Source organism: Sander vitreus, chromosome 12 (genome assembly GCF_031162955.1).
Source record: "Sander vitreus isolate 19-12246 chromosome 12, sanVit1, whole genome shotgun sequence".
NCBI classification, from domain to species: Eukaryota; Metazoa; Chordata; class Actinopteri; order Perciformes; family Percidae; genus Sander; species Sander vitreus.
Window position 1 is genome coordinate 21063056 of NC_135866.1, and position 16850 is coordinate 21079905.

The 16850-nt window shown below is 40.6% G+C and overlaps 1 protein-coding gene across 1 annotated transcript in view; it reads left to right on the forward strand.

The window, feature by feature from the left end:
- Positions 1-545: 545 nt before the first annotated feature.
- Positions 546-16850, forward strand: part of LOC144526940 (low-density lipoprotein receptor-related protein 8-like) — a 79653-nt gene continuing 63348 nt past the window's right edge. The window contains exons 1-2 of the mRNA XM_078264699.1: positions 546-653; positions 1296-1412. Coding sequence (XP_078120825.1) covers positions 587-653; positions 1296-1412 — 184 coding nt within the window. The 5' untranslated portion in view covers positions 546-586. The remainder of the gene's footprint in view (positions 654-1295; positions 1413-16850) is intronic.

Consider the following 16850-nt stretch of genomic DNA (forward strand, 5'->3'; position numbering starts at 1 on the left):
TATATATATATATATATATATATATATATATATATATATATGTGTGTGTGTGTATTTGTGAAGCAATTTGGTGCAAGTCTCCACAGTGCTGTGTCAGCATTGGATCTTTGGTTACCTCTGTGTTTTGTTGTCTTACTATGATATTTGTTTGCAATCACTAGACTACAGCGTAATATTAAAAATTGTTAGTTTTTCTATTTTTTTTTAGAAAAATCTGTCTATCTATTTTTGATCTTTAAACAGTAGTTGATAAAAATATTAAATCAAGGCCCATTTAGTTGCCTTACTGCTCGAAAGCTTCGGAAAAGCTATATATTGACCAATTGTTTTGTCAACCACTGTTTCCAATGTCAAGGATGACTTTTCAACCTCAAAATACTTAAAATATAAATACTACAAATATTAATTTTTTTCCTACTCTTCTCCCCGCCCCACGCGCTGTCGTCACGCCCCGGGCAGCCAGTGAGGCGGAGGGAGGGGGTGTTTCACAGCGGAGAGGCAGGCAGCAGCGTCGCAGCGTTACAACAAGAGCGGCTTTCGGGCTTTGTTTTGTGGATGTGAATGAGCTCCATCACCTACTTTAGAAATGTGGACGGATATAAGGACATTGCTACTTTTTCATTCATTAGTCCTGAGGATTTATTTCTCGGAAGGTCAGTAGTGTTTTTCCCCTGCGTGTGAGACATTAACGAAATTAATCTAACCGTGGTGTGAGTGTGTGAGTGTATGTGTGAGTGAGTGATGGGGCTGTGGAGGTGAGAAGCGCTGCCGGGGGTAGTCTACTCAGCGCGCGCGTTCGTTTGATACTAAAGAGAGAAAAGACAAAAAAATATTTTTCTCTATCATTAATACACCCGAATATGACTTGTTCGATATTAATGTGTGATTGCTTGGTCTCTGAATGGATGGCTGTGTGGTGTTCAGGATCTGTCATGTGTTTCCCGGCTGTGAGCGTCCATACTGCATCAGAGGTATAGTAGCTCTGTAGTAGCCTAGACTGAATCTTTGTCCTCATGTTGTGGAGAATTACGGGGCCTCGTCTCCTGTTTCCTTCTTCTCCCATTTAACAGCTTTTAATTATCATGGTAAAGTAGATCAATAACTGAAAGAAAACACAGACCATGACGCTACCAGCGCCTCAGCCAATTGGTCTGAATGAATGCTGAATATCAATTAGGCATTCATTTGCAAATGACAGTTGAACTACAAGCGGTTACTACTCCACTAGATCCTTTTGATGCTGATCCATCTGGACGCTGTTCTCCCCTCCTTGTTTTTTTCTTTTCTTCTTCCAGCAACGGATGAGTGTGAGGATGGACAGTTTCAGTGCAACAACAAAAGGTGTATACCGACAATCTGGAGGTGCGACGACGATGACGACTGCTCAGACAACAGTGATGAAGAAAACTGTCGTAAGTGTTAAAATCGGTGGACACATTTAGGCAAACAAGGTCTGTTAACTGTGGAAAAGACCTGTGATGATTGGGGTGTTATGCAAATATCACAATAAATAGGAATAGCCTATTACATTAAAATCAAAATAGAACAAAAGAATAAAAACATAATTATAGGTCACTGCAACTCCTCCCTTCCTCATGCCACACACCCAGAACAATTAACTGTACTAAAATATAAAAGCATCATATTGTATTCTTATGATCTTATAGATGGTCCATTAGGTATTTTTATATCCATGAAAAATAGTCCAAAAGTTAAAAAACTAATTAGATGTAGGCTATCTCATTAATCTCATCAAGAGACAATACCTGGAACTGTTCCCATCAGCTATTCATTAGAGCTTGACTTACAGTAATGGTCTGTTCATGACTGGAATGTGTATTAAAGCTCCTCTATCTAAATGAGCTGTATTTTCTCACAATGTTAACAGCTATGAACCAGAAATACACGCATATCTCCCCTAGGCATCTGTCCATTTCGTATTCTTTTTATGGATTTGCTATCCTATTAGCATTTTATCTATTTTTTCAGTTTGTGCATTATGCAGCACGACAGTGCCTTATTTTTAGGGCAACATAAAAGCTTTACAAAGATGAACAAGTAAAATCATGTTTTGAGGGATTAAGTGTGTGGGCCTCAGGCCCAAAGTGTGTGCAGGTGATTTTATCCCTGCTATATATATTTCATATATGTCTATTATACGAAGCTTTATATAGTATATGCTCAACAAGCATGTTTTTTTAAATGAGGGTTGATTGGGTGGAACCATTTTCCAATCATCTTCAAATAAGAAGCTGTCCAGCTGAGAGACTGCGTGGTGCATTGGTCTAGTCCACAAAGCTCTGACAGGTAGCTTGGATGTGTTGTTCTGCGCAGAAATAATAGAATTTCAGTTTCCTTTCTGACTGTGAGCCAGTGGCCTATATTTTGGAGGAATGCTTGCGCTGAAACCAGTGAAGTTGTGCGAAAGCTGAATCCAAGCCCTGTTTGCCATGCTTCAATATTCTTTTGTGTCTGGGCTAATTGTAGCTCGGCAGGAATTCCTGCACCTCTCCACACGTGCATATATACATACTCTTTTATTTCTCCTCATACCTCTTTCTGTCTTTGTTTATTTCTGTGTCTTTCTCCCACAAACTCCCACACACACAGACTTGTTGTATACAAACACCTCATAGTTCCTTTGCACGTTAGTCTGGAGGTGTTGCCATTGTTACCCTGTTTCTGAGGCCAGCAGGACGAGTCCTCGGGCATGCCAAAACAAAGTCGGTCATTTGGAGCATCTTTGCGCCTAAAACATTCATGTGTCACTGCCTCACACACACACACACACACAAACCCCTGATGTTTGGAGAGACTCATTACTCTGCCAGGCTTTATTTCCTCAGTATTTCTTTTATGAATGAAATAGGAAATTCTGGTAATGTTGGACCACTGATTGGCCAAGGATAGTAGTTGTTCAACTTTCACCCTGTTTGATTTAGAGAAGAGGTTCTCTGGCACACTATGCAGCTCTGGCAATATTTAAGTCATTTTCAGGGTTGCTTCTGTAAACTTTTTTTTTCTATTTCTGCATGTGAGGAGGCTAAAAGACAGAGGGACAGTGTAGTACAGTGAAGTGTAAACCTGCTCAACATATGCTGCACAGGGGAGAGAGTGTGGTAAGGATTCAGCTTGTTCACACAGCAAATCCTGTGCAGGAATTACACAGTTAGTTTATTGTTGACTGTGAAGTGGTTGCATTTTTTAAATTAAGTTCTGAATGGTTGAATGGATGGTCTCACTTTTTATTGTACTTGTATTCACAATATATTATTTTACAACACAATGCCAAGCAAGAATCCAGTGATTGAATGTGTCCACCAGACCATGGTTATGAAATATGCTGACAGGAAGCAACCTTTGCTGCATCTCCTTATTTATCATACCAGTGTCACCTTATTTCCAACCTGACTGGTGCTTGTAGTTGAACCTCACAGGGTGTAAATATATTAAAACACTGTTATTGCTGATACCCTTTATGCATCATGATCCTCCTTCATTCTTCACCCTGTTCCTGTTCACCCATCCCCCACCAGTCCTCCCCCAGACTCCATCCCATCCCCCATCATCCAAACTCTATTCCCCACTGACCAGTCACTGCATGCACCCATACATTCATATATGCATAATTGCACTCATAGGTATGCACAGACACAAGTATGGACCAGATGCACGTGAGTATAAACACAAATGAATGCACACCAATGAACTCTGGACTTTTCTGACAAAGAATTGAAAAGTTGAATCTACATAAACCATAATAGAAAATGTGTATTTTGTTTACTGGTTGCATAACATTTCTGGGGAGGATGAGATGCCAAGCCACCCTGCCTCTTGCCTCGTCTGCAGTTGACAGTAGTGAAGACAACAAAAGAATTCTGCCTTGAATTCTCAAAGTCAGATTTGTGCCAACTCTGACATGGAGCTTCCGTTTAATCCTCCCCCTGATTATAGCAGCATATCACCCAGTTTCCATCTATCTGCATTACCTGCAAAGTCCAGTGCATCTGCTTGACTTTCTTCTCATCCTTGCATTTGATAACGATCCGTTTGTTTTTTTGTATTTAACAGCGATACCTGCAGGGAGGCTTTTTTACATCGCCACATACTGTAGAGCTCAAAGTATTCTTTTGTTTTCCTCTGACATGCAGAGTCAGCAACAAACTGTGTGCCTCCTCCCATTGAGTTTTTTCACCCAATATATCCCAATAAATTCCTTAAGAGGCAAACTCACTTTTGAAACTGCTGACTCTTCCCCACACCTCCTGTAGTCATTGTTAATTTCTTTATTCCAAAGCCTTTCAGTGGATGCAGCCTCCTCTGCTGCAGTTGTAACTGAAGTCCTGCCAACACACAGTAGCAAGTTTTAGGAAAAGGGAAAAAGTATCCCTCCACCCTTGCTTAATGCTTTATTCAACAGTGTTTAAATCTCAGCTGCTTTTTGCTCAACTTATATCTGACACCAGTTGAAGACTAAAGAGTAAGACCATGAATGTGAATCCAGTGTGCAGGTATCTTTTATTTATGATGTTGTCTCAAGAACATGGTCTGTTAAGTGGATATTCTCCACTTTCTTGCACAGTCTGTAAATTGATCACATTATCTAAGATTAGTTTGGCCTCTTGTGTGTTCCAGGGATGAGGTTATGCCATGCCCACTGAAAGGCACCATATAGCTCTTCTGAGTGCTTTTTCCATCTCTCGACAAGAGTCACAATTGCTCACTGGCTTTAACTTTGAAATACTACCATTTTTTTTTTAAGAAGCTTCAGGTGTTGCTGGGATACAAATGACAGAAAATTGAGAAACAAGTTATTCAATGGTAACTGAAAGTAATTATGTATTATGGGATTTGCTTTTTGTGTTGCTTATCCTCTGCATTTGATGTTTTCAACTGTCTTCTCCTTTTTCAAAAAGAGACAAGACTTTGCTGCCAGAAATCTCCTTCAGAAGTCTTAATGCTCACTTACAGTTGTGTTACCTCCATCTCTGTTTATCTGTTTAAGCGTACCTATTTGGAACCAATTTGGCCCCATTACCATCTATAATATAGCTACCTATATCTAGCTATAGATACCATCTGTATCATTCTTCTTTTTTCTTCTATGTACTTATGGCTCTGTTTTTATGTTGTTTATAAGTTCTCCTCGCTGTGTGGACACAGTGCCAGGCTAGTTGACAGCAATATATGTGAAGTTATGTCCACTGATTGTAAACGAGGAAGCAGATTGGCCAACTACTGGGATCCACTTGTAAATGCAGCAGAATAATACCGTTACCCGGGATGTTCTGCTCTTTGTCATAGAGGTTTTGGGGAAAAGAGAGAGAGACCCACCAACCTTGTTGTGTTTTGACTTAGCAGTGTTGAAAACATGTCTTGGTCTGTGTGCATGTCCCCCCCCCCCCCCCCCCCCCTCTCCCACAGTCTTAGCTTCCACAGTCTTAGCTTGTGTTGCGTGAAGAGATGTGTTTGACAGTGAGGCGTTGTTGATGAACAAAGAGAGTTGGATAAAACGAATAAAGTTGAAGTGATAGAGAGCGGGCAAAGAAATAAATCTGGCCTGCAGGGCGAGTCCGAAAGGTTGTTTGTGTTCCTATCAAATTCTCATCATAAGCTCCACGTCTGTTGACAACAGCGTGGAAAGGTTTATGTCTTTATCTCTCCATGTACTGTAATGAGGCATGTTTTCCATTGGGTCTGTGGTCAATTAATGTCCTGTTAAATTACTCACTCACTCGCACCCACATTCACATAATCATGATAAGAGACTTAATTAGTGTAAAAAAAAATGTAATAGCCTGGATAAAGCAAACATTTTACGGCAAGTAAAAACCTCTGTTCTATTAACTGTATCCTTTTTATCTTTTTTCATTCAAGCAGCAATCTGACATTTTAGAGCCAGTTTTGCTTAAGACCTGCAGTCAACATGTCATAGCCCTGTATAGCCTGTTAATGTTGATGCAATAAGTTTTTCGCCCTTTTCTACCAAGCCCAGATAGTTATAGCGATTTAGGACAACAACTAAAAGATTTGGATTTCTTCTCTTTGGTAATTACAGTTTTGACCAAATAAATACACAAGTCAAAGCAACCTAAGGATTTAAACACACATAAAGATTGTGTTGGCAAAAATAAATTAGATTTTCAGATCAACTTTAAGCAAGATGCACAGCATACATAAGTAACTAAGTAATGAAATGCGGCGATATTTGACCTTACCATTAAGCAGTAAATGCAGTAATAGTAATAGTAATGGTATACTTCTCCAGTAGTTGATTAAGTATTAATCAGGTTTTAAATCAGCTGCCAATCTGACCGCTAGACAGTGACTAGACATTTTCTCCCTGGGTGCACTTAGTGTTTAGTGCATTTGTTGGCATCAGGTGTCTAAAACTCTCAGAAGCCATTGCTCTAATACAGCCAGTCTAATCCCTGTCCACACGTGTGTGTATAACTGTGTTTGTGTTTGCTTGCTTGGTCGCTGGCCCTACTGGCCTACTGGCCTGTGTCTGCGTGTCTCAAAGCCAGCATGCCCGAAGTGATCATTAAGAAGTCTGCAATTGAGCTATTATCTCAGATTAGTGCAAAGATGCTCATAGAAAGAAAGGGAGAGAGAGAGGGATTAATGTGGGGATATAAAACATCACTCAGCCTCAACCCCTTGCCCCCACTCACCATGTATTTATCCCCCATTCCACTTGGTTTTTAGTGCTTAACACGTAAAAGAAAGCACTCATTTGCATCATTTTAAACATTACACCTCCCAGAAATCTCAGAATTAAAAAAATGTTATATTTCTCTGAGGATACTTTTAGCAGTGTGAGTTGCCTCATGAAAAATGCTGTTTTAGTTCAGTTGAATCATTAAAATATTGCCATGGTATTAAAACAACAGCATAAACTGGACATCTGTGCAACACTGGTTTTTAAACAGAATACTCTTCTGTGTGGTTCAACACTGGATTCTGGTCTTAAACTTGATGTTTTTAAGTCAACTAACGCATCATTGTGCCTTTATTTTACTCTTGATTAAAAGCTGCGGGGAACCCGACAAGTTTCAAATGCAAGATTTTGTGCCACATGCCTCACGACTAATGGATCACTCGTATTTTGTGTTCCTTTCTTGCATATTTAGAGCTTTCTTGATTCTCAATTAACGCTGCAAAATATGTTCCCTCAACAGCACAATGGAGCTTAGAACACTAGTAAATGTCGAGTAAAAAAGCAGTTGTGGACATCAAGCAGTTAATTCTTTCAAATATTCTCTGTTGTAAAATTATAAAAAATAAGGACAGTCTCTGCATGCATCTGGTGAGATGTATATTTTTTTTATGAGTTGATAAAGTGATGTGTCTACTAGATGTGTGAATCTTCACTGATCTCCTGATTCGATTACGATTATCATGTCAGCGATTCGATATCTCGATTATGGCTATTAAACCATATAGGATATTTAATTCATAGCTTTTCAAGCTTCAAAAACAAAACATTCTGCAGTGCTCTAATACTAAATAAATTGGATACATAAAACTACAGCACTGAGCACATGGCACTTCCTGAATGTGCAAAACATAACAGAATATGTAAACAGAAAGGTTGTTAGGCATACATTAAATTATAAACAGAAATAATCGATTATGGCCTGGCTGATTATCGATGCAGCATCGTCCATGTCCGTGATTCGATTCATCGATTATTTGATTAATTTCAACACCTCTAGTGTGTACACATGGCTATAGTTTTTGTAACAGGGGTGGCAGTGAAATAAACCCAGCATGAAAGTCGATAACACACATGCTGGATGTTTGAGAGAAGCTGCTTGCTCTGTAAACCAAGGCCTTAGGGCCACAGGCATCCAGGCACACAGCGCCTTTCAGAAAAAAACAGACCCACAAGGGAGGATTTTGGCCCACATTGCAAGAACTGTGGTGGCCCTTTGCATTGTGATTCATTTTTGTGAAAAATGTCATTTCATGTGACTCAACAGGCCTGCTTGTGAATTTTTGCTGAAGGCTCCGGGGATGTTTGGATTGGTTGAGTGTGGCTGCGAATCTCACTTTATTTTGATTTATCTGTTTGTGGATGAGTACACACACTCATCACAGACCTACAGAGGACAATATGCCACTCTGAAGTCAAGCCAGGGTAACAGAGAGAGTCAGAAGTGCTCGTGGTAGGGAATTGGAATGACGAGCAAATGGCTGTGACACAGCAACCAAAGCCTTCAGTCTCTTTATTTTTTTTGATGATTCAGTGTGGCTGGATGAATTATGACAGTTCCACTCATAGAAGTAGCAACAATCACCTTCCTCTTGCACAGCTAGACAGTGACTCATTACATTGCCACCATCACGTTAAAGCTTCACATGCAGGCCATCACTGCCTTGAAATCATTCCACCTGTCATTCCACCTGTCTACCTGTCTACATGTCTCCACCATCAACCCACCCCTCAGACCCATTTATAACTGTGGCTGCATTTCTTCTAAAAGGCCAGACAAAGAGACTAAACAATGGTCACCTACTGAAGATGTAGTTACAGTTAGGGCTGAAAGATTTAATAATTAGCAATCTTCAATACAAACTTACTCTGTAGTGCTACAACTATTGGCTATTTTCATTATCAATTAATCTGCCATCATTTGAAAACCTGCTCAGTTTTCTCATATACAGTGCGTTTACATGCAGTTTAAAAAAAAGATTATATTCGGGTTAAGGCAATACCCCGATTTTTGTGTAATTTTTTGATGTAAACACCTTACCCTGGTTAAAATCAGAGTTCTCATTCCCAGGTTAACAGACCTAGAGAACTCCTTTCGTAACCAGGGTACTCCTGAAAGTATACACCTTAACCGGAGTATGATCGGGTTAAGCATATGCGCATGCTCCAACTGCCCCTCCCCACTCCACTGGAGTATTCTTTGACCTGGAAATAATAGAAATTGTTGCTATGATATAACAAAACAGCGTTGGCCGAATAAGCAGCAGGCCATTGGCAGCAAAGAGCCTACGGTCCATCTGTTTTACTTTCGGCCGAGGCAGCAGCGGACACCAGGAGATGGCTAAACAAATTATCCATCTCCGGGGCTGTCAACGCTGTTTCTCTGCAAAAAAGTGGAGGAACCGAGCAGCCCCCGCTGTGGCCCCAGGCTAATGTTAACGTTAGTTAGCTAATGTTAGCTTGCTAATTCCACCCGGCACTGGGCGACACTGGTTACGGATAATAAACCAAACAAAGTTGTCAGAGGAGAGAGCTGGCATAACCAGGTTACTGCTGTGCATGTAAACGCACTAAAAAATATGATTGTGCAATACCAAAATTGCAGAATCTTTCCAAATGCTGTCGCTTAAAACTTGTTTTTGTTGTCGCCTTTTTTGAAATTTGAAATGAAATTTTTAGCATTTAACCTTAATCACAGTGTAAGTGGAGCTTTAAATAGATTTCCCTGTCCCTTCAAGGACAAAGCAGATCTCATATCAGGAAAGGTCAGTCATGCCTTTAATTTAGAAAGCTTATATTTAAATCATAGGCTATATATAAAAAAAAAAGAAGGCAGATGGTTTCTCTGAGTTGTGCCTGACCTCATGTGCTTTAGGGAGGCATATTGTGATCAAAGCGCAGCAGCTAAGCTCTGCCTAGAGATAGATATGTTTTAAATGCATAGCCATCGGCCAGTCACATGCACGCACAAATATGTATGCACATAGGCACGCACAGTCACACACACAGGCTTCACACTAAAAGATACTTATGGAATAGCTTGACACAAATACATAGTATAGGATGTTGTATTGGTTTGTGTGCACCTATCGTACACCAAAAGTGATGTAATCTTCTGTGACACGGATCACCAGATAGAGAAGAAAAAGACCAAGAGCGATGGAGGGTAGAGAAAAATAAAGGGAGAGGAAGAGAAGGCAGTAGAGAGGCGGGCCAAGGAGGGTGTTGTTGTGGTACGGGTGGGGTGGGTGGGAGCAGTGATGAAGAGTGCTGCAGTGTCATTGATTTTAGAGTGGTTGTTTTGCAGTGTTATTGTTGTGATGTAGATCAGATAAAGGGTAGCAAAAGACACAGACAGCCCATTAAAAATCACCTGTAGTCTCTCCTTCAGGAAGGTCAAAGTTGAGGATGTGTTTTCTGTTTTATGCCACACAATCTTGAGGTTATCATGTATGGAGTGAACAGAAAGAGTATCTACAGAGATGTAGGTAGAAAAGCCACCACAGCAAACAAAGTAAACCAGACAGCAAAGAAAGATGAAACTCCTACTCTAGCCAGAGTACAAAAGTGAAACCAATGGTGCCCGTTTGGTTTAAATGAAGACAAACAGAGCATCTTTATAGGAGGCTCCAACTCGCTGCAGAACATCTGCTTGTCCTATCCGACAGCTGGGAACACCAGGCACACATGCTCTACTTACAATGCTGCATTTTCTGTATTTATCAGTCAAAATGGTAGCAAATCAGGCTGACATTTATAAACGACATACACGCTACCTTTTGTAAACTCAAAAAATATATAATATAAAAATATAATTTGGAGCTTAAACATTTTATTATTTGTTGCAGGATTATTGCACTATATGCAGATGTTGCTTTTATTGTATCCACCTGTTTCACCGCCTCCAATATCTACTGTAGCTTTTCACTTGTATTGACCCTCAAAGATCTGTTATAGCAGAAACCTCACTCCTACATACTGTACAGTACAGTACCATGGCCTACTTTGAATCTCGACACCACATGTATTATTACAGGGTAGAAATAGCAGCGAAAATGCCCCAGAAAAACCTTCATTAAATTGTCTCATGCAACAGGATGCTGCTATTGCATCTGAAAGCTACAACTTATTTCACACTACACATTGTAAAAAATGTCATGATCTCGACATTTATGTGCAAGCTTGCATTCATTTTATGCCAGGGGCTTGTAAAAATGGCTTTGAAAATGCCGAAACTGCGCCAACAGATTCAAGTGGAGTAAAATGACTCAAAATCTCTTCAATGGTAATGTTATACTGCCAAATCTCACTTTTCTATAACTTTTAGAGTCGATGCCTAGTCAGTCTACCCAGTACTGCGTTGAATACGTTTTGTGTTGTGACATTTTGGTGTTTAGGAATGTAGACAAATGCTACTGTAATATCCATCAGACAATTTGGCTCAAGTAAGATTTTATGAAAACAGCTTATGAAGCACTTCACTTCTCTCCTATTAGTTTAAGTGAGGCAAACCGAAATACTATATCCGATGTGTAACAAATGTACCATGCAATGAGGCCATTTGAGCTTTACATGCATGAGAGAAACCCCAGTAAACAGCGCAGTTGCTGTGTCATACTTACTTGGAGATACAGTGTATTTGTTCATACTGATACTGTATTCAGCACATGCGTATGTGTAAAGTCTTGCATTGCAAAAAGGAAGCGATCTGTGTGTTTTGACATTAAGAATTAATAATTAACATGGAGTATTTACAACGTCACATACCCTTCTAACCCTCAGGGCTTCAAGGTACCTTCAAAATCCATTGATGAAGTATTCATCTAAGGCATTACTAGCAACAGCTTCTGTGATGGGCCCACCCTGTACAGTAGCTGCATTGTACTACTTTGCTAACATTCAGCAGCTTTGGTGGTAAGAGGGAAGCCTTTAGTCACGGTCTGAGTAATCTGTTTCTATGGTGGGTGGCTGCTGGACTCTTTGATTGGACAGTGGGCCTTTGGTGGGCCCACACGAGAGGATATCTGCCCTCACAGAGTCCATCAATAGCTGTCTGTGACCATGCTCCTCCTGTCTGACACCAGTGTGCTGTTTATGTTTGTGGGAGACAAGAAGTAAAAACTAAACTAAAAACAGACAAAGCATGAAGTTTAAAACAGAAGGTCTACTCGCACACTTGCAGAAGTGGGTAAATGTGCTTGTGAATTGTGTTTGCATACAACTGTCGGGTTGTGTTCAAAAGCAAGCAGCAGTTGGGACTAAAATCTGGCTGTGTCTGTGTGTGATTCCTTCTTGCGAGGGGCAGATTTTCTAGAACAAGAAATTTGACCTCAGGCAGTATTACAGTTATGTTAATTTGCGTCTGCAGTGGCAAATGTAAAATCCTGCTCCCAGTGCCTTGTCACAGCAATTTGAATGCCCTAGTCTTCAGGCCAGTCTGGGTCTTTCTGCATTGTGTTTCGTGTTATTGGAGTCAGGTCTCAAGAAAGAGAGAGAAGGAAGGAGAGAAGAGAGATATGTGGCTCATTCTCTTTGCAGGGTAAAAGACTAATCTCCCAATTCCCATTACAGTCCCATGGTTAGTAGACAGACACTATAATCCACTGTGGCACACATTTCTATATACAGGAGTGACTGTTCTGTAGGCTCTTCTAATGCTTTTGGCTGCCTGTGACTTAGAGTGGCAAGGAACCTTTAGCATGTTCTTCTTAAATCCAGACCTATTGTAAACTTAAGATGCGTAATGGAAGACTGCTCGAAAGTAATGAGAAGACCAACCCTTTTAAAAGTTTAACTTATTTTATTTTCTGTGTTGCGTTCAAAAACAGCAATGTAGTGACATACTTTAGGTTGCCCACAAGCACTTTAATAGATTATTTTATACGTTCATGATCAGCAGTCTGAATGCAGAGAAATCTCAGAGACCCAGATACCCATGAAAAATAACTTTTGTAATGGATCATATTCCCTATTTACACTTGTGTCTCATGTTTATATAAAATCCAGATGTGATTTTTTTTTTTTTTTACCATTAGACACATATGTATATACAAGATTACAATGTTAGTCTTCCCAGTATTCTAGCATCGATTTGTGTTTCCCCTTACCTTAACTTGAACCTAACCTTAGCCCTGACCCCAACCAGATAATCTCCTCGACACCTATTCTTAACATAACCTAAATGCCCTGACACACTAGGCAGATGGCAAAGAACTAGTGGCGACGAAGCCTGACTTTGGCGTCACCTTTCTTTGCCTGTGTCTTGGCCAAAAACTTCCACTTGAACACACCCCAAAGACTACGGCCGACGGCTAACTACCACTTACGCTCTGTGCTTGTATGTAAAAGGGAAAATGGATATACAAACCGTTGCTATGATACATACAACAAAACAGCGTTTGCGCGAATCAGCCAGCAACAGCACAGAGCCTACGGTCCCTCTGCTTCACTCCCCGCCGAGACAACAACGCTTTGGTAAAAGCACAGGGTAACACTTTTCGAAAGGGGAAACAGACGTAAGACATAAGATCTGGCTACATGCAAATCTGGGTTGACCCTACACCAGTCCAGGGTGGTGATAATGCTGAAGGTGTACATATTCGGATACATAACACCAGAAGAGTTTAGCAATTTAGTTACATCCAAAAACTGTTTAGCTAGCTTGCCAACAGCTATCCAGAAATGAACACAAACACATGTGGGACTCGTATTGATAGACTGTCAGTGAGCTTGTAGTTTTGCTCATCTTCATGGGCTCTCACTCACTCCCTCAAACATACAGATTATTCAGTGGTTGCACTGATCAGGGATCAGGGATGCTGTTGTAGGATAAACCCTACAACAGCATGCTACACCTTCTATATGACATGTTAAAATTGCTTGAGGGGCTTCCTTCCTGTCGCTTTGTATGTGACAGGAGGACGGATCATTTGTGTCACACTAGCTGACACTATCACATGGGACAAACTGTAAGTCCCCACACTTACTGGCATAGTAACACTTGGGAGGAGTAAGATGTATGTATGCGCCTTGGAGAGTTGGATATATTTACACCTTTTCAACATCTGGCTACAATGTGTCTCATTTGCACCTTGGCTTTTTAGGCACACTAGTGGTGTGGCTCTAGGGGTCCACAATGCTGGTCAGTCATTTGGTAAAGCAACCAATGGAACATAATTGGTAGAAATGGTAATGGAAGACACACAAAGTGTTTAATTGGGGTAACATTTTCCCATCACAAATTTATCTTATAATTATAGACCCACCGGCTCATTGTTGCAGACTATATGGATTGTGTCAGTCAGGTCTCAATGATGAGTGATTGCATTTGGTCCTGCAGTCATAATTACTTTTGACAGATGGATAATAATTTTTAAGAAGAGGGTCTCCTTTGTGCAGCTACATTGAAGTGAAGGGGGGAAATCACTTTGGGATTCTCCTCATTAATTTCTATTCATCTGATCGCTCAGCAGCGCAGACTCTCATTTCTGAGTCATACTTGTTCTCAAATTGGTGTAAAAGAGGGTTAAAGGCTGTTTTTACAAATTCTGTAAGGTTGGATAAGAGTGATTTGAAAGATTAATGTGTGTGCCCATGCAAAAGTACAATTTGAGTGTGTGCTGGAGCCCAGGCACACTTCAAATGGTATTTTGTAACCCTAGATGTCTTGAATTCGAGATGTCAGGTAGTCAGTCTTTTAAAGTGTATGTTCATATGAGTCATTATTCATTATCAGTAAACTTGCACCGTTTACAGTGTTGTACTGTAAACTCACAGCGCTGATATCTTCCCCCAAGATCCTCTATGAGGCTTTGAAACTTGTCTGCTTCTAATCTGTGAACTGGCATGTCAGATTTTAAAGTAAGTTGTATCTTTGTAGTGAAAGCTTTTATTCCAGATTTCTTCTGTAACTTCAAAACTAATGAAATGTACAGGCGGTGATAGCCTAGAGTTTGGAGATTTGAGTTTACTTTTTGGAAAGTTTAACACCCTCCCTTTCTCTTCCTAAATTTCTTTGAGTATTTGCCTTAAGCAAGCTTCTGAACCCCCAGCTGCACCATTGGAATTGCTTAGTAGCTGATACACAGTATAAAAGACTATAGTGAAAACTTGTGAAGCAAGGCATTGCTGAGATGTGTGTCAAGCTTTCATGAATAATTAAAGTTACAAATCTGGAGTCTAATCAATACATCTCTAGGGGAAATGTCTGGGTGGACTGCTGTGATGACATATACAAGACCTCAGGACTCAATAACACACAGGACATCTCAAAGCAGAAGGGTGCATCCTCTGCAGAGTGTGAAAGTTAAGTTTACAGCAATTTTGGTTTGTACTGCAGACTGTGGTGTTTCAGGCCAAGCAGAAGGAGCCTCTGGCTGCTGTGTAGATTTGGATTTCCACTGGAGCGTGCAGGAGAAGCTCTGGATGGAAAAGCAGCAGTGAAGGTATCAGCTGTTTGGCTGAGAGATCCGTCCTCGAATTATGTATCTCCTTGTTTTCTACACCACTTTATTACCAAAAACTGTGGGGCCGGTGACAGACTGCACCAACCAGCTGGTCTTCTTTTAATTGGATGGCACTTAAGTTGGAATGTTCCCAGCTTTAGATATAGACTTTATTGTATATATTTGACAACGTATTATCATCTGCAAAGTTAGTTTCAATGGTGCATTTGTTTCCTTTAGCAGAGACTTGGGATTTTGTGTATAAACTTGGCAGAGAATCAGGCCTTTATCAAAATAAAGCTTTCAACATTGTATCTTACCACAAGAGGCCGGATTAGTTATTAGGAAGTTTCCTGTTTTGCTGCTCCTTTTATGATAAAAGAAGGATTTTGGGGGTGCAGGCACTAGCTTTATCTGTGGAGCAGTGCACATTATCTGACCTTTGTCATGGATTTAGAGACAGCAGTCGGGACTGGTTCCTGCAAACACCCGCTGTTAAAACCTTGCCTGCTTCCGCCACTGCTCGCCATAATTAGATTCCTCTGCCAAAATTCTTTTTTTCTTTTAAATGAAATGCTCAGTAATTGCTTGGCTCTTCATCACAGCTTTTCATATTTTTAAACTGTTCTTGCAGAATAAGTACAGAAACATTGCCCTAGTTCACACAGGACATTCAGGGGCTATCCACACGGAGATGCTTTTTGGTGCTAACGCACATTTTTAGCATCGTTTGGGTCCCTCGTCCACACGAATCCAGTAAACGCACTGCCTGAAAACACACTTTTGTGAAAACGAAAATTCGAAAACGGCTCTCTTTTGGCTTCGTCTGGATGGTGAAGCCGGATATTTATCGTATTGATGAGGTCATCGCCACACCCCTCGACCTCTTACCCGCAGTCACGCACTAGTGCATGGCCACACACAACTGCGGTGAAGCTAAGCGAGCATATCCCATCTCAATGGTCAAACCAGCTCACTTCATCTAGCTAAATAGTTTGTCTCTGCTCCCTGACACTTCCCTCTGCTCTGCCGGTCCTGGATTCTACACAAGATATATTGCTAACGTTATGTAGCTAATGTTAAACATCGCTAAAGTAGCTGACCGCTACAGCAGTGACGTAACGTTAACGTTAGCTGCTATGGTTAGCTAGCTGTTTATAAAGTGGAAGCTAGCTAGCTAATCTGTCTGCTTATCAACTCCTTGAACGGATTATAGTAACTTTTACCACGGCTTATTGTAGAAAAGCTACTGCAAGAAAAACGTGTAGATTATCAAAAAGACATTGGATCATTGATGTTTATTTCACTGCCCGATGTTGGCAGAGCTGCCAGCTAGTGCGCTGCAATCATGTCCGATGGCAGACAGAATTGCAAAATAAAAAGCAATCCAACAGCACATTATACAATGTAAACAAAGACACGTTTCCTTGCGGAGGCCTTTATAAAATGAGGAGTGGTGAAAGTTATTATAGTCCATGGATGTATTAAGAGATGGTTAGTCTAGCTAGTCATGTTATGATGGGAAGTTAACTCGTTTTCTCCGTGTTTTGGTGAATTTCTGTAGCAGAAACAGCGCCGCCTATAGGCATGGAATATGAAGTAGCACGTTGAGTCATTTTCTCCGTGTTTTGGTGAATTTCTGTAGCAGAAACAGCGCCGCCTATAGGCATGGAATATGAAGTAGCACG